This window comes from Nothoprocta perdicaria, unplaced genomic scaffold (genome assembly GCF_003342845.1).
Source record: "Nothoprocta perdicaria isolate Ctin4 unplaced genomic scaffold, notPer1 scaffold_146, whole genome shotgun sequence".
Lineage (NCBI taxonomy): Eukaryota > Metazoa > Chordata > Aves > Tinamiformes > Tinamidae > Nothoprocta > Nothoprocta perdicaria.
The window spans coordinates 1638563-1663241 of record NW_020454605.1 but is presented as its reverse complement, the minus strand read 5'-3'; the positions used below and the strand labels follow the sequence as shown (position 1 = coordinate 1663241).

The window sequence follows — 24679 nt, the reverse complement described above, 5'->3', positions numbered from 1 at the left end:
CTCTCTCATACCATCTCACTAGAACTCCTATGAATTAGACTTTAGTATTTCATCTGAGATTGATGAAAAAGAAGGTTTTCTACATGAGGGTAGCAGTTGCTTCTCTTCTATGAAGAGTTTCTCTGGGACAATGAATTCTCTACTTCCCTGATTGCTGCTCCAACCAAGCTGTAACTGAGACTTGAGCCCCAACACCCCCTTCTCCTCTGCTGTGGATTCACAATAACTCCAGAGAGCAAATAAAAACCAGTCTTTGCACTGCGGTTCCCCTTCCCAGCCTCCCGGCTTCTGAGAGTCCTSTCTTCTCTTTGAATTAGGAGGTATGCCAGGCTTGTGGAACCCAGCCCAAGCATCCCTGAGAAAATAGAAGAGTCAAAAGCATGTTTTGAAAATAAATATCAAAGCTGGCAAGCAAGGCCCACGAAAGACGGRGCTGGCATTGTCAGGAGCTGGTAGGAGCAAAATGAGAGGGGCTCTGCAAGGCAGTTTCACACAGGGCTCCAAGCTGACAGAGCACTCTGTCAACAAGATCTGGGGATATTGCTAAAAGGCCCAAAGAAAGAGCATTGACTAGAGCAGGGAAGAAATTAAAAGTGTCTGTCTCTGCCACTCCGATAACACCAGGGCTAATAATAGAGCGGGAGAAATAGCTGTGGAGGGAAAAAGCACGAGGAGAAACTGGGCAACGGAGAAGCATGTCAGGGTTATAAAAAGAGACAGAGAAGGGAATTTTATTCATGAGCTTTCCAAATGCATTTGCCATTATCACAGGCATGAGAATATTAATCTGCTGCTGTCAGGGGGCATGTAACTGAGGCTCCAGTCGTTAGAAATTCACTGCCAGCTGTCAGAGGGCCAAGCCATTAAGGGCAATGGGCCAAACTCAGTCACACTGTAAAGAAATGCACTACTTGTCAGGAGATTAGCAGTCTGGCCTCCAAAGCCTTGAGAGAGTGTTGGTTTCAAAAGTGGAGATGGTCATGTGAATCGCACAATGGGAACAGGGTACTGAAACGCTCCTTTTTTAAAGGGGAATAAAAGATGGAAGTGGTTAAACTGGTTTTGGTTGGAATTGGTACATCAGGAAGTCACTTGTCACTAGTGAAATGGAGCACTTAATAATATGAAGTATCTTTCTTTCCATGGCATAGCACTTAAACTGTGAAGGGATAACAAATTTATTTGGAAAAACTAGAATGAGAAAGAAGCAGTTCTGAACTGCAGTCTGAATCATTTTTGCTCCTTTTTCCTTCAAGCATCACGCATCAGTAGTGTCCTACCAACCTCCTTCTGCTATGGACTAGGAAACGTCAGTCCTGGGATCCAAAGTGCTTCTTCTACTGGCACTTAGACTTGAATTTTGAATTATATTACAAGAGAGAGCCTCTGTATCCCTTTCCTGAGATGTTCAAATTCATTTTACCAGGAGGTCACAAAGCAGTTGCTATAGGTCAAAGAATTCACACAGCATGCACAGAGGGTGGATGCTCTAGTATTTGTGGTAAGTATATTGGGTCATGTTTAAACCATATATTTGCATTACCTAGCTTACCTAGGTCACATCCACTATAGTGGTTGAGCTTGGGAAAGCATCAAAAATCAAGAGATTCCGAGCATCCACAGTCACCACACTCAGCACTCTGTACAGACAACAAGGAGAAGCTGCTCAAGTCTAATTCACTGTTCTCTCCCATGGACTTACCTTCATAGTCATAGACTCAATGCAAATAGAAAGCAGAATGTGATTTGTACCCATTCTGTAGCTTTATATATTGCAATTAAATCATTTATGTTGTAATAAATAATTCTGTCAAATTTCTGGACGTAACTTTCTAGGAAAGGGTGTCATAACAGAACACTGCTCTATAGTTTTATAATATAAAAAAGTTTTAAATTTGTCAAACGCTTGGGTATTACCACGGCCAGACAGCAGCTCTCATTCATATAAATATGTAAAGGGTGAGGCCCCGACCAAGCCAGCTAAAGCTTTCTGTAGTAAAAGTTAAAGTGATTCACTTCTGAGTAAGTGATGCCACCAATGAAGTAGAGTCATCAGTACAGAAGCTCCACGAATCTTCTTGCCTTCTGGGTCTAGTAATGAACTCTCTTATTGAGGTTCTTCATCAAACATTTACTGTGGGAACGACTATGGGAGAGATGTCATCYCAGAAGCAAGCTGCAAGTGGAAATGTGCTGTTGTATTTCCTTGTTTTCCTTTTTTTTCCTCTTCTTTACTTCATAGAACTGAATTATTCAAGCTATGCTAATAAAGTCAATTTGAACTGTCTGAGCAGACTCCCTTTTAATGACTTGATAAAGAGTTTGGCTGAGTCGTAAGTTGATTAGCTTACTGGTAATTAGCTGATATCCCCAAAAGTAGCAAAGCATTCTTGCCAAGTAAATAATTACTTGATCTCTTTCCTCTCCTCCCTTTTCCTGCAGTAAATGAGAGGACTATAACAATGCTTTCCTTAGGTGAGTAGAATGTGCTCCATTTCCAGGCAAGCCAGAAAAATTTGCATACGCTTGGGGTGAACATGCATACACATTTATCAGAGATCAAGGGAAAAAAATAGCAGCTGCCTTCCCTATTGTAGATGCAGTAAAACTGAAAATATTCCAGGCTTTCATTTTTTTTACTCTTTAAAGTCTCAAAACATTTGGTATTTTAATATATCTTTATCTATTCTTTCCTTCTGGTAGATCCTTTTGAAGATATTTTTTTCCAAGGGTCTTTACTGACACTTGCTCATACTGTTTTGCTTGTTTTGCTTGCTCATACTGTTTTCCCCCTTTTGTTGCAGAGGTTCCCAAGAGTGGCAAAAGGAGGAATTTGTTTTTCTTACCTATRAGAACAAAATATCCAGCAATGCACAACAGGCTTGGCTGGGTGTTTTGTGGAGAAAGAGGTTGGATGTATCTCCTTCCAAGTTCAGACATTAATTGTTTATACWGCAAAAGAAAAAATGAACAAATTTGCAGCCACACTTCTTCATAGTGCAACAATTTTAGGAAAAGATGAGGCACTGACACAAGCTACTTCCTCTACTTCCCTTCCTGATAGGGCTTTTGGTCAGAAAAGYTTCAGCCCTTATCCTACACATACCTCTGATTAGCACATCCCTTTCCTGCCATGAGTTTCCTTGCTGCTAATGCAAGGCAATAATTAGCCTTCACAATTTGCCTTTGGTCTCCTTCTGTGTTTGGGGGCTTCCTTTTCTGCATTAGTAGTCACTGAGCAGCCTTTGTCTCTCTGGCCTCCCGCTGGCCACACACAAAAAACAGTATTGCTGAGAAGAATGTATATGTGTGTGTGTGTGTGTGTGTGTGTGTGTGTGTGTAGATATATATATTTATATATATACACACACACTGGGAGATAGCACTTAAAAACTAGTGACAGAAACATTAGCAGGATGAATCTAGGTGGAGTGAAAGAGGGAAACCACAGTGTCCTTCACAAATCAAAAATATGTAATTTGTGGGGACTGTAGTGGTTTTGCAGAAGATAGTTTGGTGCTCTACACAATTTTTGAGTTTGTTTTACAATGGTCATCTTTCCTCTCTGTCACCCTACCGTGATACCATGCAGACCATGTAAATGTTTTCTTTTACTCTGAGCTGCCAGAGCCCTTCTCCTCTCTCCTTCACGTGAAACAGTTCGTTCTAAGATAGACCCGGTGATGCTTCTCCTCCAGATAATTTCTCAGTGCCATTCTTAGGGTAAGGAGCAAATAGGAACAGGAACAAAAAAGAGGAAGGCCACTCCTGATTTCCATGTGCAAGAAAAGGACAGTCCAGGTTTTTGTGTCCCAGATGTGTCACTCCTGCAGCTCAGTGATGCTTATTAAAGCCATGGCAGGCAGGGCTTTTGTAGATCTCATCCTCAGTTATATCGTTATTCCCACGTTTTAGGTAAAGAGCTTAGATGTTACCTTTACGTCAGGGGCCTCCACTGAGTAGTATAACAACAAAAAGACTGCAAAACAGAGATCTCCTCTGGTTTTCTTAGACGCAAGTTTAACAGAGCAACTCCAACCAGTTCAGATCGAAGGAAGTTTAAGTGTCCACTAGGTTATCCACCTTTTGCCTCCTCAAGGGTAGGATCCAATTTGTGCTAAAACTCTTAAATTCTGCTTACAAAGTCCACACAAGTCATCTTCACACTGAGATCCGTGCATGTAAACAAACATGCAAAAACGACAGCTTGCTGTACTTTTGTTTAGGAGAAAGCTGTTTGCAAGTGTAAAGGATGAATTCTCATGTCATTTGTTTTTCCCTTTTTAAAGCATAGACTGTGATTCCCAGATTTCTTTGACAGTCAGTGGGATTGAAGCACCTATCCTTTGTGCTTTTGGAATGTCTCCTTCTGTTGACAGATCCTCATTTTTTGATATTTCAGGTTGAGCTGGTGTACATTTAGCATAGATGTTTTGCAGCTGATGAGGGTTCTGATTCATACACAGTGGTAAATTAAACTCAGATGACTAGAAAAGTGACTGTAAAAACTGTTCTTTCACATTCTTCCCAAAGCCAACTGCTTCTACCAGAAAAGTGGCTGAACAGTAGGTTTATCTTCTAATAACRATTTCAGCCCTGTAGTTTAGTACTAATTGACATCGACTTTGTTCYGTGCTCAATTATTGGCTTGAAAGATGCAGGTGCTTGGAAACGCTTATATATTCTGTCTGTTTTTGGGCTAATAACTACTGGGTATAGGCAATGTTTCAGCTTAATTCATTGCTACAAGCAATCCCAGATAATTTGGTAAAAAAGGACCTGCTGTGGATGTAATCATTTGCTTGAACTTTAGTTTGAAAGGCAACAGACTATTTGGATATATCCATGCTAGGAACCATGAGGTTGGCTTCTGCAGCAAAAGGATAGAGAAGAAAAAGATGTTTCCCTAAAATATGCTTTTGGGTCTAGCTATAGAATTGAACCATGCTCTTCACAGCAGAAGCTGGGATTGTGGGTGTTAACCTAAAGCAAATCAAGGGCTGATATCTTCATCTTAACATTACTAGAAAAAAAGTAGTGAAGACATGTTCAAGATTTTGCACCAAATTTATCTCATCTCCCCCTTTGCATGCATATGCTGATGAGAGGGAGCGTGCACAATGTGCTCCATCATCTGAGKCTGTAATGAGTTTTAGTCAACCAGTTTGTTTGGTTTCATTTTACATAGAAATTAAGTAGCCAGAACCACAAGTCCATGAATAAATATTTGCATAGAGCAGAAAGAGAAAAAAAGTTCTTTTACAGGGAGGTGCCATCCTCTGAATTTTGCAGGCTCACATACACACACRAAACAGCCAAAAACATTCTTTAACATATTTTTTCCCTAACCCCAAGCGAAAACCTGATGCRCCCACAGCCTATGTTTACAGGACATATCTCTAGCAGAATGAACTAGCATAACCCTATTAACTCAACTGATCAAGTCATGAGGCTGCAGAACAACACAGAATACTATAGAAAGAGGATCCTTTGCCATGGACAACCAGGAGAAACCACAGGGAATTACTCCACCAGCTTGTGAAGTACAGTTTTAGTGACATTGAACATTAATATTTCAGGGTCTCTRTGTTTGTTTTCATACTTGTTATTTCATGAACAAGACATTCTCTTGATATATCTTATAGATCGTGCAAGGAAAAGCTAACACCTGGGCGCAGATATTACATTTAGATGCAAATAACTTCAGGCTGTCACATTATATCCAGTATAGTGAATGTACACTATAGGATGTAGTTCATTAAAGAGGAAAGGTATTACTTTTAATATGTATTATTCTAACAGTTCAAACAGTCCACATCATTTTTGTGGAAGATGGATTTACCTTTAAAAAACAGCCATAGGAAAAAAAAATGTGTGTATATAATGGTTTCTGCTTGTGTGTTCAGCATTATCCTTCTGAGAGTAAAATGGCTAAAGGATCTTCCAGATTTAAAAAATGAATAAGCAACTCACAAAATAAATCAGAAATAAATAAATATTGTGATAGAGAGTATTATAAAAATGTATCAAATAAAAAAATCAAATAAAAGGCTCCCTATGTATTTTTGACTTTCTCCTTTCTATCTAGAAAAAAATACAATGGATAACATTTGATGTTATCATTGCTACCGACTTCATAAACTTATTTAACTTTAATTGCTCGGTTCTAAATCAAGTTTCATTTCTGACTTCTGCTTCTATTATGGTTATAAACCTTCTCATTTCCAGAATACACTTGGGAAAAGGAAAAAACATCAATCTAGTAAATTATTATTTAAAAGCAACCGTAACTGCATATTGTAAACATTGCTTGTTCTTCACATGGCTTTCCGTTTTGGTATCCTGAATCTGCAAAGGGAAATGCTAACATTTCTTTCTTTGGTTTCCTAACTATTGCAATTTCAAGTTTTTTTTTTCCTTTTTTTTTTTTTTTTGGTCCTTAATTTTCAATCTTAGAACGGTTATTCACAATCAGAAAAAACAGACTACATTCCTGGTAATTTTGTTACAACATACACAACATAAAGTGAAACCAAGTATTCAAAAATCAAAAGAAAAAAGCTGATGTGCATCGACTGAGCTATAATAATCCTTGGTTTGCTGGCATTCTTGTGCTTTTCAATTTGTTTGGTACTCTTCCAAACCTCACTCGTGAAGGCCTAAATATGGATAATCTATTTCAGAAAGAAAAAAATACAAAAATAAAATGACAGGTTGGCATGAAAATAAAACACGGCAATTCTGACAACACTTCCGCAATCGGAACATTTTGTCTTTGCCATCACTAAAATCAATCTGCTTTGAAAGTTTAGGACTTTATAYGAAAAATAAAAAAGAAATAAATGTATTTTTTTCCTGGGGGGGAAAAGTAAGGTATACACTGTCTGCACTGGAGTGGAGAGGTTATTCTTCACCAAGCATGCATGCACATGATGAAAGATTTGTATCTGCATGAGAAATGCTTGCAATTAATTAAGATGTGATTTTTGTTAACTTGTGGGAGACAAGGCGACCTGAGAAAAGGTACTTACATATAAAAACTGCAATAAATTCTGAAGTGCAATAAATACACATTGGGGTGCAATTGAAAAATACATATTGAGAGTGATGCCATCCCTTGAGGGCTCTGCAGCCACCACTCCGCTGGAAATGGGGATAAGGGGGATAAATCCTGGGGGAGCTGCATGGGGATGACGTGCAGGAGGGGAAAAAAAAAATCAGGAAGGGGGGGCACTAAAATGACACGAAGTTTGCTTTATTTTTGCTGAAAAATAAGTAAAAGGGGGGGTAGTCAGCAACATCCCTCCCACATCTGCAAAATTAATGGAGCAGGAGGCAGCACAAAACCGTATCGATGTTTGTCCCTCCCCTCCTAGCTTCAAATAAATAATAATGATAATAATAATAACAATAGTAATCATAATAATAATGATATTTATTTATGTTTCCTCTCCCCATAGGAAAAAAGCAGGCGCGGGATGAGGAGGCCCCGCGGCCCGGCCTAGGCCGCAGCCCGTCGCCATGGCAACGCGCGGCCCGGCTCCTGGCTCCGCCTCATGGCGGGCGGGCCCCGCGCCGCCCCGTTCCCGCTCGGCGGCGGCCAGGCCGGGCCCGGTGCTTCCCTCGCTCCTTCCCGCTCCTTCCCCTTCCTTTCTCGTCTCGTCTCCGGGGCCTGCGAGCCACCTCCGCGATGGCTCCGGCCGCCGACCGGCAAGGTTACTGGGGCCCGCCGACCTCCACCTTGGAGTGGTGCGAGGAGAAGTACGCCGTCTCCTTCCACATCGCCGAGTTCTGTGAGTGGCGGCGCCGGCGGGCCCGGCACCGGGCAGCGGGGAGACCCTGGGCCCCATAGCGGGGACCACCCCSCTTCGAAAATCCCCCTTCCTTCCGTATGGGGGTGGAGGGAGCATATAGGGCCTGTGAGCTGGAACAGGTGAAAAGCGCTCTTTTTTTTTTTACCGTTTCCTGCTCCTTTTGCCCCCAAATCTGCCCCCCTGCCTTTTAAGGAGGGCAGTTTTGGGGKTTTTCTGCTCTCCTTGCCATGTGGGAGCGTGGAAAGGACTCCTTGGGCATGGAGCTGGATATGCTCCAAGGATGTTGGGCGGGCGGGCAGGGGGAGTGTGGCGGAGGTGCCAAATCAAATGGTTGTGAAGGATCATCCTAGGGAAGGAATGACACCTCCATGCGGATCCTTGGATGCGCTGGACCCAGGTGGTGGTGGTGCTGGACCTCCTCGGTGGAGCTGGACCTCCATTCTAGGGAGAGCTCTGAGCCGCTGTACGAGGGCAGACCCACACGCTGCTCCCCAAACCCCGTAATTCGGACGGCACCCTGTGGTTTAGAAGCATTGGAGCGTCTTTTGGGGAAAGAAGGAGGTGCCTCAGTTGAAGTCTTGGCCAGGTGCACACAACTTGAGGTGGCTGGCAGACAGACCATGTCATTTGTGGCCTTCAGTGAAGGATCCGAGTGCTCTGTCACTGATATTTTGCTTCCAAGTTAAGTGTCTTTGCACCTCGCACCTTGCTCTGCAGGCTTGTAGGACTTGTAAGTTAAGTGCYGTGCTCCCAGACACCCCATCCTTCAAAAGCTCTCGTGCGTGTCGAGATAAGAGGACGCTTTCGAAATGTTGAGGCTCTAGGAAAAAGGTAGGAAGGGGAACAGGTTGGGCTCCCCTCGAGTGCTTGGAGAGGGGAAAGGCAGTTCGCATAGCTGGGCTGCCGCAGCAGCGATTTGGGCACGCGCGGCATGCGGGAGGTGGAAGGTTTCCATGCTGTGACTTTCCACTGAAAACAGTGGCGTGGGTGAAGGGCCAAAATGAACAGGTTTGGGAGTGTGGGAATGGGATAGCAGACAGCAAGGAAGAAAGGAAGTTGGTATGTCAATTTATGGCTAAAAGAAGCAGGTCCGCTTTGAAAAAGGAACAAAATTTGCTGTCCGAAAATGGGACGTATTTTAGGAGTTTCTAAATACATAGAATTTTTGCAAGACGTATATTTATATGCTTTCCTTGTGGTCAAAATAATTTGTGAAATAATCTGCATAGGGAAGAGGAAAGTCTGTTACTTCCCCCTCATGTAAAAATAAATTTGCCTGTGTGCATGTAAAGTTTGAAATAAGCCCTGTTTTTCTGGACTTGCGAATTGGTAGGCCTTGTCCTCTCCTAGATTAGGCAAGAGAAAGAAGATGTGAACGAAACTAGAGGTGCGAGGTAGAAAGATGCTTGTTTTGAAGAATGAGAGATTAATTACGTATTTTGTTTTCCACCGCAGAAGAGCTGTTTTAAGGCTTCTAGTCCCCCTGCAAGGATCAGGATTTGCTATTCCTTCAGTTGTGCAAAAGCAGCTCTGTGCAAGGGTTGTGCTGTAACCTAGAGGGTTCAAATAGGCCATGTTAAAAAGCCAAACAGTAAATAAGCCTGTTTTATTTTAGGTATTTTCAGTGGTTTTGTCAAGATAGCTTAGATTAGCAATAATAGTAACAGCACTGTCAAGGTCAGAGGTCTGCCAGCTGCTCTGCCTTTATAGTCCTGTTAATCTACATTCTAATGGAGAAAACAAACTGGAATGTAGAAAAATGGTGATTCTTGTCTCTCCGGTTGTGATGATTTTTGATGTTGTAGTTGATGGTACTGTTTTTAGGACTCATATACAGCCTATATTTGATGTGTTATGTAGTTTACATAGAAGTGCAAATGAGTTTTGGACTTCTGTCTCTCTTGGTAACAGCTACATTGATGGTATTTTTAATTTTTTTTTGTGTTATTGCAACTAATTTGTAAGAAACCATTGAAGACCCGAAGCTTGAAACACATTGGCAGGTTCAAGTCAAATATTATGTTTTCCTTAGGTTTCTAAAGCTGCTAAGGAGCTAAACTGAAAGCTTGTCATGCAAATTAAGTCTTCCTGCCATGTAACAATTTGTTTTTAATATGCTAATTTTAGTACAAATTGCTACATTGTGTTCCCAAAGCCTACATGCACTTCCTCACCATTCATTCTCTAAAGAATTAGTAAATGATGGCAGCTAATCCAATGTGTATTCAGAGTTGTGAAGGTGAGGTAAGGTGTTACATGTTGTTTCTATAGCACTTCATATTTGCATTTTTCTCTTGCTGTACCCCAAGCACAATGATTCATGTTTTTAATAATAAAAAATGTCTATTTCTGCCCTGCTGAATCTGTACCTAGGCAGTTTTCCTCCTTCATGGTGATGAATGACTAATTGCCTTACATTTTTCTGTAGAATATTAAACTGATTGAAATTGAAAACCTGTTGAAAAGAGTTATTTTGCCGTCTTAAATGTGTTAGGCTCTGAAATGACTCTTACCCCTTTATCATATGGTGTAGCAGTTGTTCTTAAGACTTCCATGAGCGTTTGTGTTGACTCCTTTGTCCTGGATGTCAAGCAATTTGTTTGCATTTGTTTTGAAATATTTTTTTCAGCTCCCAATGCCTTTACTGAATCGCTCATGCTCTTGTTTACTTCTATTAGTAAAATAATAATAGAGAAAACCCTACCCTTCCTATTAGTAAAATAATAATAGAGAAAAAGCCCTACCCTTCCTATCGAGCAAACAAGACAAGGTTGAATGTAAGTGCTACTGCTAAAACATAAAGTGCTTAAGTGCTGCAGTGAACTTCTCTTTTAAAAAGGGGCCCTGGGGTCAATTTAGCTCATGTAATATTCAGCCTTTGGGGGCTGTTTTGATTTGAAAGCCTGTATGACCGGTGATTACCCCTCTTGCATCCCCTGTTATGATTGTAAGCAAGGTTTGTCCTGTAGAACATAAGAAATGAGTATAACTAGCCTCCATATATTTCCTTTGTTGGAAACACTGAGAATAATGCAATTTTAAACAAACAAAACAAAAAGCTCTTTAAATACAAGGAAGCCCACTATGGTACCTGAGGGGTTTATAATTCTCAGTCAGGAAATGATGGGGGTGGGGGATTTGGTGGTGTTATGAGCTCAGTGGTGTGTTTCAGGGCAGATCGGACTTTACTGATATTTTCAAGGATGTGAAATGCTGCCTTGAGCAGTTGTTGTGCGTGAGTGACACTCACCGTCCGCAGCACGGCTGCTTCCGAGATAGCAGATCCGTATGTTGGTATTTACAGCAGCAAACATCTGGAATAGGGCTTCAGACTTCCCARGGAATTAGTAGAAATCGCTTCTTTTTTGGCTTCTGTGACAGCATGTTTTGCTCCCTTCATATAGGAAAAGATGTTTTTCATTATCAGTGTTAATTCCGCTGCTTTTTAGTTTTATGGAATATCTGTCTATCGGTTCACTGTAACAGTGCCTTCRTTATGGGGTCCTCATTTAGGACCTATGGTTTTAGTCATTTTTGATAATCTTTCTTAAATTCTTCCTATTTTTTATGAGTATATTGAAATAAGGTAACAGTTACCTGTGTTGTTAGATGAGATACATCTCATTCACATGCAGAATGTCACCGGAGCATTCTCTGTTTTGTAACGACTGAAGAATATTGTTTTCTTAACAGCACTCAATAAAAGACAATATTTACTGAGCTATCAACAAAGACACTTTCATCTCTATGGTGCATGGGGACCATTACTTTTGAACTTAACAACTTCCAAAATGTACTTAAAGTTAGAATAATGTCATTAATGCTGAAATCTGGCTGCCACAAACATACTGTCACCCTGTCCTCTTGGATGTCTCACCGTTATTTTTGTTATTTTGTCAGAGGCCTTGGGAAAGGACAAGCAATTGCTGGGTTTGGTATTATCCATGCAAATTTAAAAAAATAAATAAATAAATCAACCCAACTCTCTGTGACTCCACGCTTTCACAGTATAATTTATCAGTCTGTTCTTTCAATAATAGTGGTAGATGAAGGAAGAATCGTTAGGATTAATTGGGTGTCATCCGGCCAACTGCCGAGCTGTGGCTAAATTATATAATGTCCTTATGACAAATGAGTTTTAAACTGGTATTTAAACAAAGACAATGTCACAGTCTTGGAGATTTTTAAGACTGGAAGGTGTGTAAGTTTAATGGCCTAGTTGCAGCAGCGGGTTTCCTTTCTAAATTTATTGGGTTCCTCTGGGGAGCTCATTCCCCTTAGGGGGCAATATAGACTGAAAAGGTAAAGAGAAAGATCARTTAATTGATGGTGACTGTAAATTTGGAGTGCATAGGATGATGCTCAGCTGTGGGATACTTTTTAAAATGAGCAATTTTCTCTTGCTCTTTACTGTGAAGAGCAAGTAGGGTTCCTTTTTTTAAAAAGTATTACAATGGAAATAAGCTCATAAGGCAGGCAGATGGTCTCTACTGTCTTGTTCGCTCCTTTATTTAATGATTTGGAAGAAATTTAAGTTGTTGGCAAATATTGTTGTGTTAGTTTTGCTTCCCTTCCTAGGTCATAAATGATACTTGATACTTGATACATACTTGATTTAAGCCATCAGATAAACTTGTGACCCAGTTCTGATGCCTTTTGCTGCAACAAGTGAATCTTTTAATCCTTCATTTTCTGTCTGTGTGAGTTTCTAATCTATGGCACAACTCTACCTTTTATGTCTTGACAACTTAGTTTTCCTTTTTTTGTTTTGTTTTGTTTTCCWACAATTTCAAGGAAAAACAGCRTCAAGAAGCTTTTGGACMGTGCAGTTTTATCCATAGACTAGTTCTCATTTATTCATCACACTACTGATGTAATTAAAACATGATGAATGCCATGATAATTCACCACATGTGTGTTTATCTACCAGTACTTTTGTAGTTAAGTGACAATAAAATTCTTAAATATGGTTTAACAAAGCATTTAATTAGCGCTTCATATTCAGTTCTTGCACAGCTGGCAGTTGGACATCTGCCACTCCAAATGTTACCAGAGTAGTGGCATTTGTTCAATTTAATTTTGCTATGTGCAAACAAAAGGCATAGAAGTTTATGAACTGCATGATGCTTATTTWCCAAATATATAGAGCTATATGTATCAGAGTAAGGTAATGCTGCTGGCTTTTAAATTACTTTAAAATGAGTTTTTAGCCACAGATTAAACAGTTGTCATACTGAAAGATGAAAAATGTCTTTACTGTTTATGTTTGCCTTTGTTTGTTTGAAACTGATACTTGTGAAATGCACATTCGTTATTTGTTGAAGTCTTTCAYAGAATAGTGGGGAAGATGCTTTTTAAACAAAACAAAGATTTAATAGTCACTCCAAAAATGTTAAAAGGACTCTGCAAATCCTGTTTGACTTCAGCAGCTCAGCAATATGTGGTCATTTTATATTGGAATAAGTGCAAATGCTAGCATGCCTTCAAGTTTCTATAACTAGCTCAAAGGCCTAAGAGGATCATGAAAAAGTTCATGGATTATGCAAGATTAGGAAAATTTGAAGAGTTCTTTCAGTTCAAAACATGTATCATAAATTTACAATAGTAGGAGACAACCAAGAATAACTTTTTATTTTTTGTGGTGACTTACAAGTGGTTAACAGCTAACTACCCTTGAATTTTCTAGTGTGTGTGTGACTCTTTATAGCTCCTTCAGTATTACAACAATTTTTCAGTCTGTTAGTTGAGAAACTGAGCTGCTGCGTGAATTAAAGGTGCTCAGTTATTCTGTGGTTGCAGAAGTGTGGAGAAGGAGGATGCCAGGAAGAGACAACTTCCTGGAGAATGTTACAGCTCGTAAACCACAGAAACACTGCTTTAGTGCTGGATTCTTACCAATAATTGTTTTGTATATCTGCAAATCCCCGTGTAGGCAAGTCCTGGGTAGAATGACTGTGATGATTTTGCTGAACACCATTTACATGTGAGGTTTCAAATGCAGGCTTCTTTGTCCAGATGAAAATGCAAATAGAATAAACCCTCAGGTTTGTTTGTGCTATCTCCAAAACCTAAAGTATCTTTTTTTTTTTTTTTTTTTTTTTTTTTGGCTGTCTCTGTTCTCTCTCCCTTCCTCTCCGAATTAATTTGCGTGTAGAAAGAAGTAAGCTTAGTCTGCAGTGTGATCAGTGAGTGAGGTTTGTTTGGTGATTGATACAGGCAGCCTCTGCAGGATCATCCTTATCTTCTTTGTAGCAAGGTCCATAGATTTCCGGTGGAGAATTTCCTTCAGTCCGTTTGGAGCTTCAGAAGCAGAATGAGCCTCTGCAACATCCATGTACCCTTTGTTCCCCTTTCCAAGTTTTTATTTTCCTTCCCAACAACCTGTGACTCAGCCTGCTCCTCCAAACGACACAGCTTTCCTGAGGGAAATTCCAAACTTTATTACAAAACTCAGAGTAATGCTCAGCAGTGTATCTGTTTCCCAGCTGTGTCTCAGGGCTTTTGTTTATTTTATCATTTTATTTGGGTTTGTTTTCAGAACTTCATTTCCCTGCTAGCTTCCAGGAGTGACCCAGGAATGATCTGTACAGGGTTAGTGTCTCTTAMAGGATCTCAGTCTACTTCCGAGGACCTCTCCCTCCATTTATTCATTTGCATCTGCTTTTCTGGGAGTCACTTTTCTGGGTGCTTGGCGCAGGATACTCGAGAATGTTTTGTAGGAATTCTTGCACCAATAGGATTTTAAGGTATTGACCTTGTGGTCATCAAATGTGACCTTGGAAGCTGTCCGATTCATACAGTGCTTTAAAGAGCTTAGTGTTCGCCGCAAAGGTTCAAGATGCTACTACCCTGGAGGCTGGATTTTCAGTAACTGCTAATTCTAGTTGGATGATGGTTTTCATTTGGAYGGGATCCAGCATCCAGGAGTCAGATGTAGTATTAGATGAAAGAAATAGTCTGGACAGCTGCTGTAGCACAGTTAAGCATGAGAACTAATCTTTTGGAGCACTGACAGTCCTGGGGGAGGGTATTTCTGTCCTTTGGGTTAGATCTGCCATTAGTTCCTTTTTTTTTTTTTCTTTTTTTTTCTTTTTTGGCCTGTCTTGCCTAGTGAACATGAAGCACACTGACCATTCCTTGAACAGTCTGGAGAAGCAACCACTCTTTTCTTAATTTTTTTCAATTTTTTTTTTCAATTTAGTAACAGGAGTCTCCTACTCTGGAGGTCTTCAAAACCTGCCTGGATGCCACCCTGTGCCACATGCTGTAGGTGTGCCTGCTTGAGCAGGAAGGTTGGACTAGATGATCTGTAGAGGTCCCTTCCAACCTTAAATATTCTGTGAATCTGTGAATCTGTAACAGAAGTTTAGAGAGAAGGTTGGCGAAGCTCTTTTGTTTATATCCCCCTGTGCCCACAGGTCTGACTTCTGCAAACAGGGACAGTTTAATGCTGTGTTCATAAAGTTGCAGTTAGCTTTCTTCAGAAGTAGCAGAGTGAAAGAAAACATAGGGGCCTTGCCGGCTCGTATTGCTTGTACCTCTTTCAAACTGATGAGTTTATCTAGCTAGAAAAACCTTTACTCAGTTGTGYAGGTGCTTTGGAATGCAGCAGAGAAATGCATCGTGGTAATGAAGTCATGCAGCAGATGTTGTTTTTGCTCTTTGGAGTAAACTGATGAGACTTGCAATCTGTGTTATTGCAATTACCTTTCACTTCTGGATTTGGGGCTTAGTGACTGTTAGATCTTTAAAGGCCCGAGTTTTATGTTTCTGCGAGGCCTCTCTGATTATTGTCTTCAGCAAGTGTCCAAATGTCAGCACTGAGTCGTCTAATGCTGAAATTCTCCATCCACTCCAATTTCACTTTCGGTTGTTTTTAGTTCTTACTCTTATGCTGCAGATAAATACTCCTTTTTTAAATACATTTCTTTCCACACTCTTCTTTTTTCCTGCCATTAAACCCCTACCTGCTGATTTCTTTATCTCTTGTATCAATTCATATCTTTCTGCTTTTATTGTACTTCCTCTCCAATAGTTTCTAACTTGTCCTCTGAGAATTTCCTCTGGTACTAATTGTGCTGGGAGCTCAGTTCACTATTTGTTCACTTTTCAACCATTTCATATCATCAACTTCTGCCCCAGTGCTTGCCACCCACCACGTCAACTGTTTAGGTATTATCTTAAGTTTTATTTATAACAAAAAGTCAGTGTTTAAAGCTTGAATCTTCAGTATGTCTTCCTGTATTTGGTTTAGACAGTGAAATACTTAAGATTTGGTCTTTGCTCTCGCTGTCGTTGTGTAGAAGAAGAGCTGTTCCCTATAGACCTGAACAGCTTTTACCAAGGTTTCCTCCTTTTGAAGGAAGAACAGTAAAATAGCCTGGAAGTGACATTTAGAGAATGACTGAAGAGGAAACATAGYGTTGAGGTTAGAAGTTTCAGACTAGATGCTGAAACTTTTGAGTCTAGTGTTAGTTAATTGGGTGCCATTGAAAGTTTTAGCTGGAGTCTGGGTACGTAGGAGTGAAAAAAAAAGAGCCAAAATAATTTCTCGGATGAAATATCTTTCTTTCATCACACATTCTGGGTGATAAAAGGTGAAAAAGGTGATCACACCTTTTTAATTTAATGGAGACAAATGAAAAAGGAGGAAGTTAGTTGAAATAGGGGTTCACTACTAGCATTGGCAGGAAGCGGACATGTCACCAACCAGTGTTCAAATAACGTCTGTTCCTCTGAATCGAGCCGTGGCCACTGACTGGTTTCATTATCGCTCCATGCTTCGTTTTGCGTTCATCAAATGGCATCTCCAGTTYATGTTCCTACCACCCGGGTGGGCCAAACATGCCCACAAGAATGACATGGACAAGCACTTACTTGAATCCCCATGCTGAYAGCAGCCCTGACTAATAGCGGAAGAAAGGGGATTGGAAGTCCCCAGATGAGATGAGAAGAGTAAATGGATGATCCCCATAACATCATATCTGTCACTGCTTAGTTTTATCAGTGGCTCAAGAATAATCCTGTCCTTCTTGCGTATTTTCTTTCAGTCTGACATTATCAGTCTGTCTTATAAAAATAAAAAAAAAAAAAACACATTTTAAGTACATTTCATTTTGTTTTCCGGTAAAAACTGTAATAGCTGCAAATCTGCCCTTCAGCTATGAGCTTATGTGTAATATTTTAACTTTACATCATGTCAGCCTGATCTCCTTAGCCTTTGATTGCATTTTCTAGCTATGAACACTTGCTTTCAGTGCATTTGCTAGATTGATACTTCAAATGGTGTGCCCATCTCCACTGTTTTTAGCCATAAATTTACTTGAGAAATCTTCCCAAGTGCACTTCAAAGTGATTGCTCTTTTTGCTGTCATCGTGAGTGAGATATCTTTCATCTCTGTCTGATAGACACAGAACCACAGTGAGATGGTTATTGAAGCTCTGCCTTGAAAGTCAATAGGTACTTTGGTACCTGTTTTGGTACCAAAAGCCTACCACATTTTGATATAGCTGAGGCAGCTACCACTATTCTCACGTGTGACCCAGGAATATTTTCTTGCCATTATGTTCGTAATGATGTGCCAAGTGTCATAGTTGCTTTTCACATTTTTGTGCTTTGTCCTCCAAAACTCCGCTGGTTGCTCCATTCTGAAGAACACTATCTCATGCAGATCTTGGTACAAGAAGGACATGGACTTACTGGAGTGAGTCCAGCAAAGCACGCAAAAGGTGACTGAGAGGCTGGAGAATCTGCCCTATGAGTACAGGAGTGCTGGGACTGTTCAGCCTGAAGAAAAGAAGGCTAAGGGAGGAATCTTAGTTTGTATAAATACCTGATGGGAGGGTATAAAGAAGACATTTACTCAGTGCTGCACAGTGACAGGATGGGAGGCAATGAGCATGAAATGAAACACAGGAAATTCCACTTGAGCGTATGAAGACACCACTTTGCTGTGAAGGTGACTGAGCACCAGACCAGATTGCCCGGATTGTAGTGGCCTCTCCATCCTTGGAGATACTCAAAACACAACTGGTCTAGGGGACTCTACTTGAGTCCAGAGGTCTCTTCCAATCTCAACCGTTATGTGATTCCATGATCTCAGACTTCACTCATGGAAAACTTCAAGACCAATGCCTCTGAAAAAAATTAGTCATCCTTCCGCTAAAGAACAATAAATTCAAGTTCTGGCATGGTAGATCTTAAGAAATTTTTTCCTCATTTTGTCTCTTCAAATGCCAAGTAGAGGAGGACTCCATAACACTAAACATTGCAGAACTGGTAACACCAGTTAGGACTAGTCAGATAGTTTTAGAAAGTTCATATTGTTATGCACTTTTTACTTTGAAACCCTTTATTTATAGCAARGAAGAATGGGCTGGTGGCTAGAAGAACACTCTGGTGTTTGGAAGCCCCAGCTTCAATTTTATGCAGGTTTCTTTGCGACTTAACCACCTTCTTATAAATTGTTCTCTTTTTGAAAGTGTTTTGAGTATATATACATTGAAGACTGGGTTTGCTTAAACCCTAAGGTGATGAAAACTATATAGGTAACCAATAAGTTTTAGATTGAGGGGACCAAAAACTTAACCCACAAATGTTTCACCATCTAATGTTATATAACTACATTATGAACAAAAATGTTATGTTTAGGGGATTCTGAGGGCATCAGTTTGCATATTTGTATGAAGACTTAAAATAGGGCTTTGTATAATATTAGTTTTATTTTTCTTGTATAATTCATGCAAAAGGCAAAGTCAGTATTAGTACAATCTCCTATTAGTTTCCAATTTTTTGGTATCTTTATTACACAGCAGGAAAAACACTTTGAAGAGACTTGAGGGCAAAGGAAGGGGTGACTTAATTGTAACCTAGGACATTTGAARAGTGGTTTAATAACAAGCTTTTGTAACACTTGCATTCCAATGGGAAGCTTGTGCATTGGAAAATACACCCACGCTTAGCAGGCTGGAACGCAGCCTTCCTGTGCATGCTTTGTTAGTTGGGATATTGAGAGCTTTTTCTTCTAATTATCTTGCACACTTCAATTGTTTTAAAGAACACAATGAAACATGAAATACAGTAATCAGCATAAAGGCATCTACAGAAATATTAGCTGAACTAGTGTTATGGATGCCAAGAGAATGAATTCTGCACTGTAATATAAAGTGCATAAGGCTGTAAACCAAAACGTATGACTTAGCACAGCATGTTGGAACCTCTCATAAACTGGCACTGGGAATAAAAATCAAATTGCGTTCTTAATAATTAATCATCTTATTCCCCCTCAAATTACCTCATTACCCGTCCCCCATGCTCTAAGCACTTAAATGGTTTACCTGGGCAATTTTTGTTTAGAAAAGCATCAATATATAAAATCTTCTATTCTGGAGGAATGATGGCCTGACAAGGGAGAAACAGCCTCAAAGGCCTCAAAGCTGTGTGGCTGGTATGTGGACGCTTGGTCCATTTTTAGAGTTTTCCTCTCCTTTTTAGCACTCTTGATTGCTCTTATTTCAACCCCTCTGGTTTGTCCCTTGGGAATTTCTTCTTAATAGAGTGTCAAGATGCATTCCAGTTATATTTGCCAACAGCGAAGCAGAGCTGTATATAATATATTATTCCTTTGTAATGTGTTTTTACACTATCTCATTTCTCTGTGGTGTTTTATCTGTCTTTTTTAATTTTATCGTTCTTGTGACTTACACAGCCTTGCTGTTTAGCTACTGTGTTTTATGTTAAACAGCAGAAGATCACTCTAATAACCTGTTCATTTAAATTGTCATTTATCCGTTCCCATTTTTATAGCTGTTCAGCAGACTTTCATGTATAGCTTATACAGTTCAGTAATTATTTAACTCTCTTTGTGCTTGAATAGCTCATAGTGGCTAATATAAGTTGCAACTTAATCGCCTTCGATGCAACTTCAATTCATGCCCAGTTAAATGATATTAGACTTTGCTTAGTATTTGAGGGATTACAGGATGTGAAAGTAGATCTTGTCATTTGAAGTTTTTTTTTTAATTTAAATCTAAAATCAGAGTAGATCCTGAGCTTCAACCTGAAATAATGTTATGTCCTGTTTCTGTGAGTACCAGAAATTTTACCTTGATGCTTCTATGCTCATTAGAAAATAGGGAGCTTAGTATGCGTATGCTGGCCAAATTCCAGCTGGGATGGCTCTGTTTTCTCCCCTGGGATCATTCTGGACTATTAAATTAAAACAAGATTCCTCATTTCTTGACCTCCAACATGTCATTACTGTGAACTCGGAAGTGGAAGACGTTAAAAACAGCTGGTGGAAGTGAAAATTCAATTGCTCTGCTGTCCTCCTAGTGATACATTGGAAGCAAAAATGGCACAAGATGCAAGTCAGCAGGCAAAACAGCTCAATTTGTGTAGTTACATTTTCTGGAGAGTTATGAAGTGCCTGTATTTTGAAAAAGCAGTGACACAAACCTGGACCTTCTCTGGGCTCTGATTAAGTTTTTGTTGATAGATAATGCATAGCCTAACTTGAATGGATACTTGCTGGATTTTATTCAGATTTATTTCTCTTGTTCACACTTACAGTACTRTGATAGTGCCTGAGTCAGTCCTTTCTTTCTGAATTCCTTCAAATTTGGTAAATTTGGTAAACTCTCTAATTCTGAGCTACAGCCTGCTCTGGAGCTGTCTTAGATGAACCCAGAAGTTAAAGACTTGATCTACAATACTTTAACTATCCCTCCAACTACTTAGAAATATAAAGTATTGCATGTTTCAAGATGCCATCTGACAGACTTTATGTTTTTAAACTGCTTTTGTGTTTTCCTCCTGTGCTTCACATGAAGTGCTCTAAACTAGTGCTAGTTTTAGTGCAATAAAACTTCCCATGCAGTACACTGCATAATGCACCAAGTGCAATGGATTTTCGGCCTCATTTTTTTCCATGTTTGCCAGTCCTGATTTTAAGTGAGCTTTTTTTATGGATARTTGTATTTCTCATTTCAAAGATTTTCTTCTTTCTGATCTGAGGATAACAGTAATTTATTTCTACTGTCCTTTTTGTCCCATACAAACTACCAGAGTCAAAATTCCTTGTTTGTTTGAGAGAGAAGGTTTTAACATTTGAAAAGGTCCTTGCGGCTTGTAAATCTTGCACYCATTTCAAGTACAAACTTAGGAGAAAGATTTTCTCAACACTGTGAAAATTGCATTGGTCACCTTGTCAAAAGCTGAAGATGATATTTGCTGCTTTTATTTAAACCACTTTTCCTTCCTTACTGTAAACTTTCCTCCTTTCTAATTCACTGCATTGTGTTCTAGATGTTTTTATATATTTCTTTCTTATCTGTTCTTATGTATTTCCGTGTGTAGTATTTCTTTAAGACCAAGTTCTGTTACAGCTTGACTTACTTACAACATTATTTGTTTTATCCATTTGACTCTATGCTCAAATTTATTGGAGAAATTGATTTCTAAAATACAATTAACTTTAGATAAGGAGTRTTCTGTATCGAGCCCATAATTTCCTGTAAATACTATTTGCTGTAGGTTATCTTTAAGTTTTTTTGGGGGGGCATTTGGTGTAATTTCATTATTTTTGCGGATAAAGTACATTCATGTTTGCATTTATTATATTGTATAAGTTTTCTTATGGCTTATAGAAGTCTCTGAGGGCAAACACAAAATAGAAAAGACTTGTCAGGTTTTGGTATTGTAGAACACTGTGCAGATGTGATGAACACTGGTACAGGTGTCCTGATGGATTCATGTTTTACCTGGGCTTAATTTATGACTGGGACAGCACAGAATTCTTGCAAATGACTTAAAAAAAAATGCTTGAAGTGATGTTTAATAATGCACTGTAATAATATCACAAAAAATTGTAGCAATTCTCAAGTTCAGTCACAAAATCTCCCCCATTTACCCCTAATTTCCAGCCCATATTTAGGTAGGATTAGTTCGTATCTATTGATTCTTTTGTCAATGCTATCTTTTGGTTCAAATAGCTCCCTTTCATCCCTATCATTTGCCCGTGGTGTTTGGGCAGAGCAGCACTTGAGTCTTTCTGGCTTTTGTTTCAGTAGACTGKGTCAGATAAGCAATTTTTGTACCCCTTCATCTATAAGATCCCAATTTTTGTCTTGGGTTTTAAACCTTGCTCTTGACCATCAGATTTAGTTCCATTTCTGGTCATTTCAGTCCACAAATTGATTCATTTCTTCCCATGCAATAATCCAATCCCCTCTGCTTTTGGCAGCCATCAGAGTCCTTGCGCTGACTCCAGAAAAATTAGATCACTCCATGGGACAGTATTTGAGGAATCCAGTAGTGACATAAGAACTGTCTACAGAGTTAAACCCAAAGTCTTTCCACATATACTAGCCCTCATCTCACTAATTTTCCTTCTGATGTAATTAATTTTTTCCTCTTTAATTATTTCACATACCTTCTACCTTGGCAGCATATTCTTCCATCTCTGATTTTTCAAGTAGATTTGATGGTTTTGTTTTAATTTGGTAAAAAACTGTTGGATTTTTTTGTAACAGTTAATATCTTCTGTTTTCCACTTCCATATCTATATTTGTTTCCGTTGAAATTTGTTTTAAATTTGTGCACGCTAGTTAAAGTTGGATTAGTAGATCTGTAGTGGTTTTGTGTCACCTTTTACTTCTTTCTCAGTAGCAAGCACTAGTCTCTATGCATATCCTGCTGCCCCTGTATTCAGGGATTTAGCAAAAATTCCTTTTAATGCATTTATGAATAATTTTGTGCAAGTGAGGATGATCCTGAAAAAATATAGCTAGAGAGAATTAGTTTTGCTAGCAGGATACCAGGGGCCTTCCCTGTTTCCCCAACCCTATTCCCTCTTAAAAAGTCTGCACAGCTTCCAATAATTATATTTTGCAAATGGACTTGCCTAATCCCTGCTACAAATGAGCTAAAGAGTATGGGCTAAAAAGTGCAGGGAAGGAGGGGCAGGAATTTATAGCCAGATTAGGGCTGTGGTATTTCCTTTCTTGGCAAGATGGTCCTAGATTAAACACTCATATATTTGCAATAATTTAACATAATTGCAGCTTTACAGCTAGTGCTGAAACCTTGAAAACAGACATGTGTAAGCACTGCTTTAGAAAGCAGATGATTCACTATTCCAGGACCCATTCTGTATCTTATGACTTTGACTCAGCTTTTTTGGGGCTGTGTGACATCTCTGCATGATTTGTGGGACAACACGGTCATGGTTAGTGTCCCAATCAACACCAAATTTTAGCAAATTTCTTCAGACCTGATCCTTGCTGAACATAAATTGCTGCCTCTTGCTTCGCTACCGGAATATGGTGCAAGGTGGATGATTCCTCGAAAAATTAAGTATGAAAAGTGCCTTTTATATCAACAGAAACTTATGTGTCTTTAAAGAGTCAGCTTGATTTTAGCATCTCTTTTTCAGTTGTTAGAACTTGGTTAAATTTGTAGTTGTGCAGTAAGTGAGAATTTTGTTTCATGAAGTGTTCATTTCAAATGTGCATTTTATCCAGTCACAAAGGTTAATATCCACATCTGATGTGTGAGAATTTAGTAAAGCTAACAGGTTCAAGTTTAACTTCGTATGTTCTGAAATAATCATRTTTCTCTTTGAACTTGAACTTCTTGTAAACCTACAAAGCAGGAGCTTCTTTTCACATGCACCTGCACCCGGTGCCAAATTATTTTGGGGTTRTATGACCACAGTTTGATTTTCATTTTTCTTTGGGTAATCATGTTGGAGCATTTTGCCTCAAATGTTGTGCTTGTCACTGGAAATTCTGAGTTTAAATTTCAATGTTATATCTGTTTTTAACTGATGGAGTGTGAAAGTGTGCAGTGTAATTTATGCCTTTTTTTATACTTCTGCTCTTTTRGCCAAATTGCATGTCATTTGGTTCATATTGCACAAGCCTTATTCTCAAAATTAAGATTTGTGGTTAGGCAGAAAAGCTGAATTTGCATTCCTTCTGGTGAGAAATGTATCCATTTCCTTTCACTTCACTTTTACTTCTCAGTGTTTCGTTGTGTTTTTTGTATAGGTCATTAGCACTAATGCTCAGAAAGCCTGAAAATGCATCTAAATAAGACAGAGAGAGTAGGCTTAAGAAGAAAGAGGAGAAAAAAGAAAGAAAAAAATTGTTCATCTTCTTGTTTGCTGGAAGAATCCTCGGAAACGTAGATTGTTCTTGCTTTCTCTGAGCTCTTCAACACATATATAGGGTATTTTTTATGCAGTGCTACAGCTTCTGCAGGAGGGATGGAGACCAACTTCATCTTGCTGATGTTTAGGCTCTTGATAAGCCTTGGCAGGTGCCCGTCTTGATGKTTGCTTATCATGCTGAGCAGTAGTGGCTTTAATGTTATGCTCTTCCTTATCTTATTGCAGTCCTTGGACATATATCATAATCTGTGATATAGCATCAGGCTTATTTTGGTCTTACGTATGCCGGGAGTAGTGCATTAATAATAAAGACTGAACTTGTTTCGTTTGGGAATGAGTCCATAAAGTGTCCGTAAAGTATCTGAGAGGAGAGGACAGTTCCAAGACCTTTAAAAGTAGCTTTAAAATAAAACTAAATAATTTAAAAAGCCCTTCTAAAATACCCAACTTGAAATATATAGGACCTAAATCTTAAAGAATTGATTTTAATTTGTGAGCTCTGTAATCAACATATTCTACCTCCTGCCAAGAAAGTAAATGCCAGCCAAATTACCATTTTATTCTTCCCTAAATGTGAAAAATAACAGGTAAGTTATGTACTATATTGTTAGCCCTCAAATAAAATTACCCAAATTGTAGCAAAATTTAACTTCATATCATCTGTCAGAGTAAGTTTTTGAAGGGTATATCTTT

General features: G+C 39.2%; 1 protein-coding gene across 1 annotated transcript in view; it reads left to right on the top strand.

Moving 5' to 3' along the window:
- Window positions 1–7690: 7690 nt before the first annotated feature.
- ACER3 (alkaline ceramidase 3) overlaps window positions 7691–24679 on the top strand; it is a 43795-nt gene continuing 26806 nt past the window's right edge. The window contains exon 1 of the mRNA XM_026034541.1: window positions 7691–7793. Within this exon, the coding sequence (XP_025890326.1) occupies window positions 7691–7793 (103 nt within the window). The remainder of the gene's footprint in view (window positions 7794–24679) is intronic.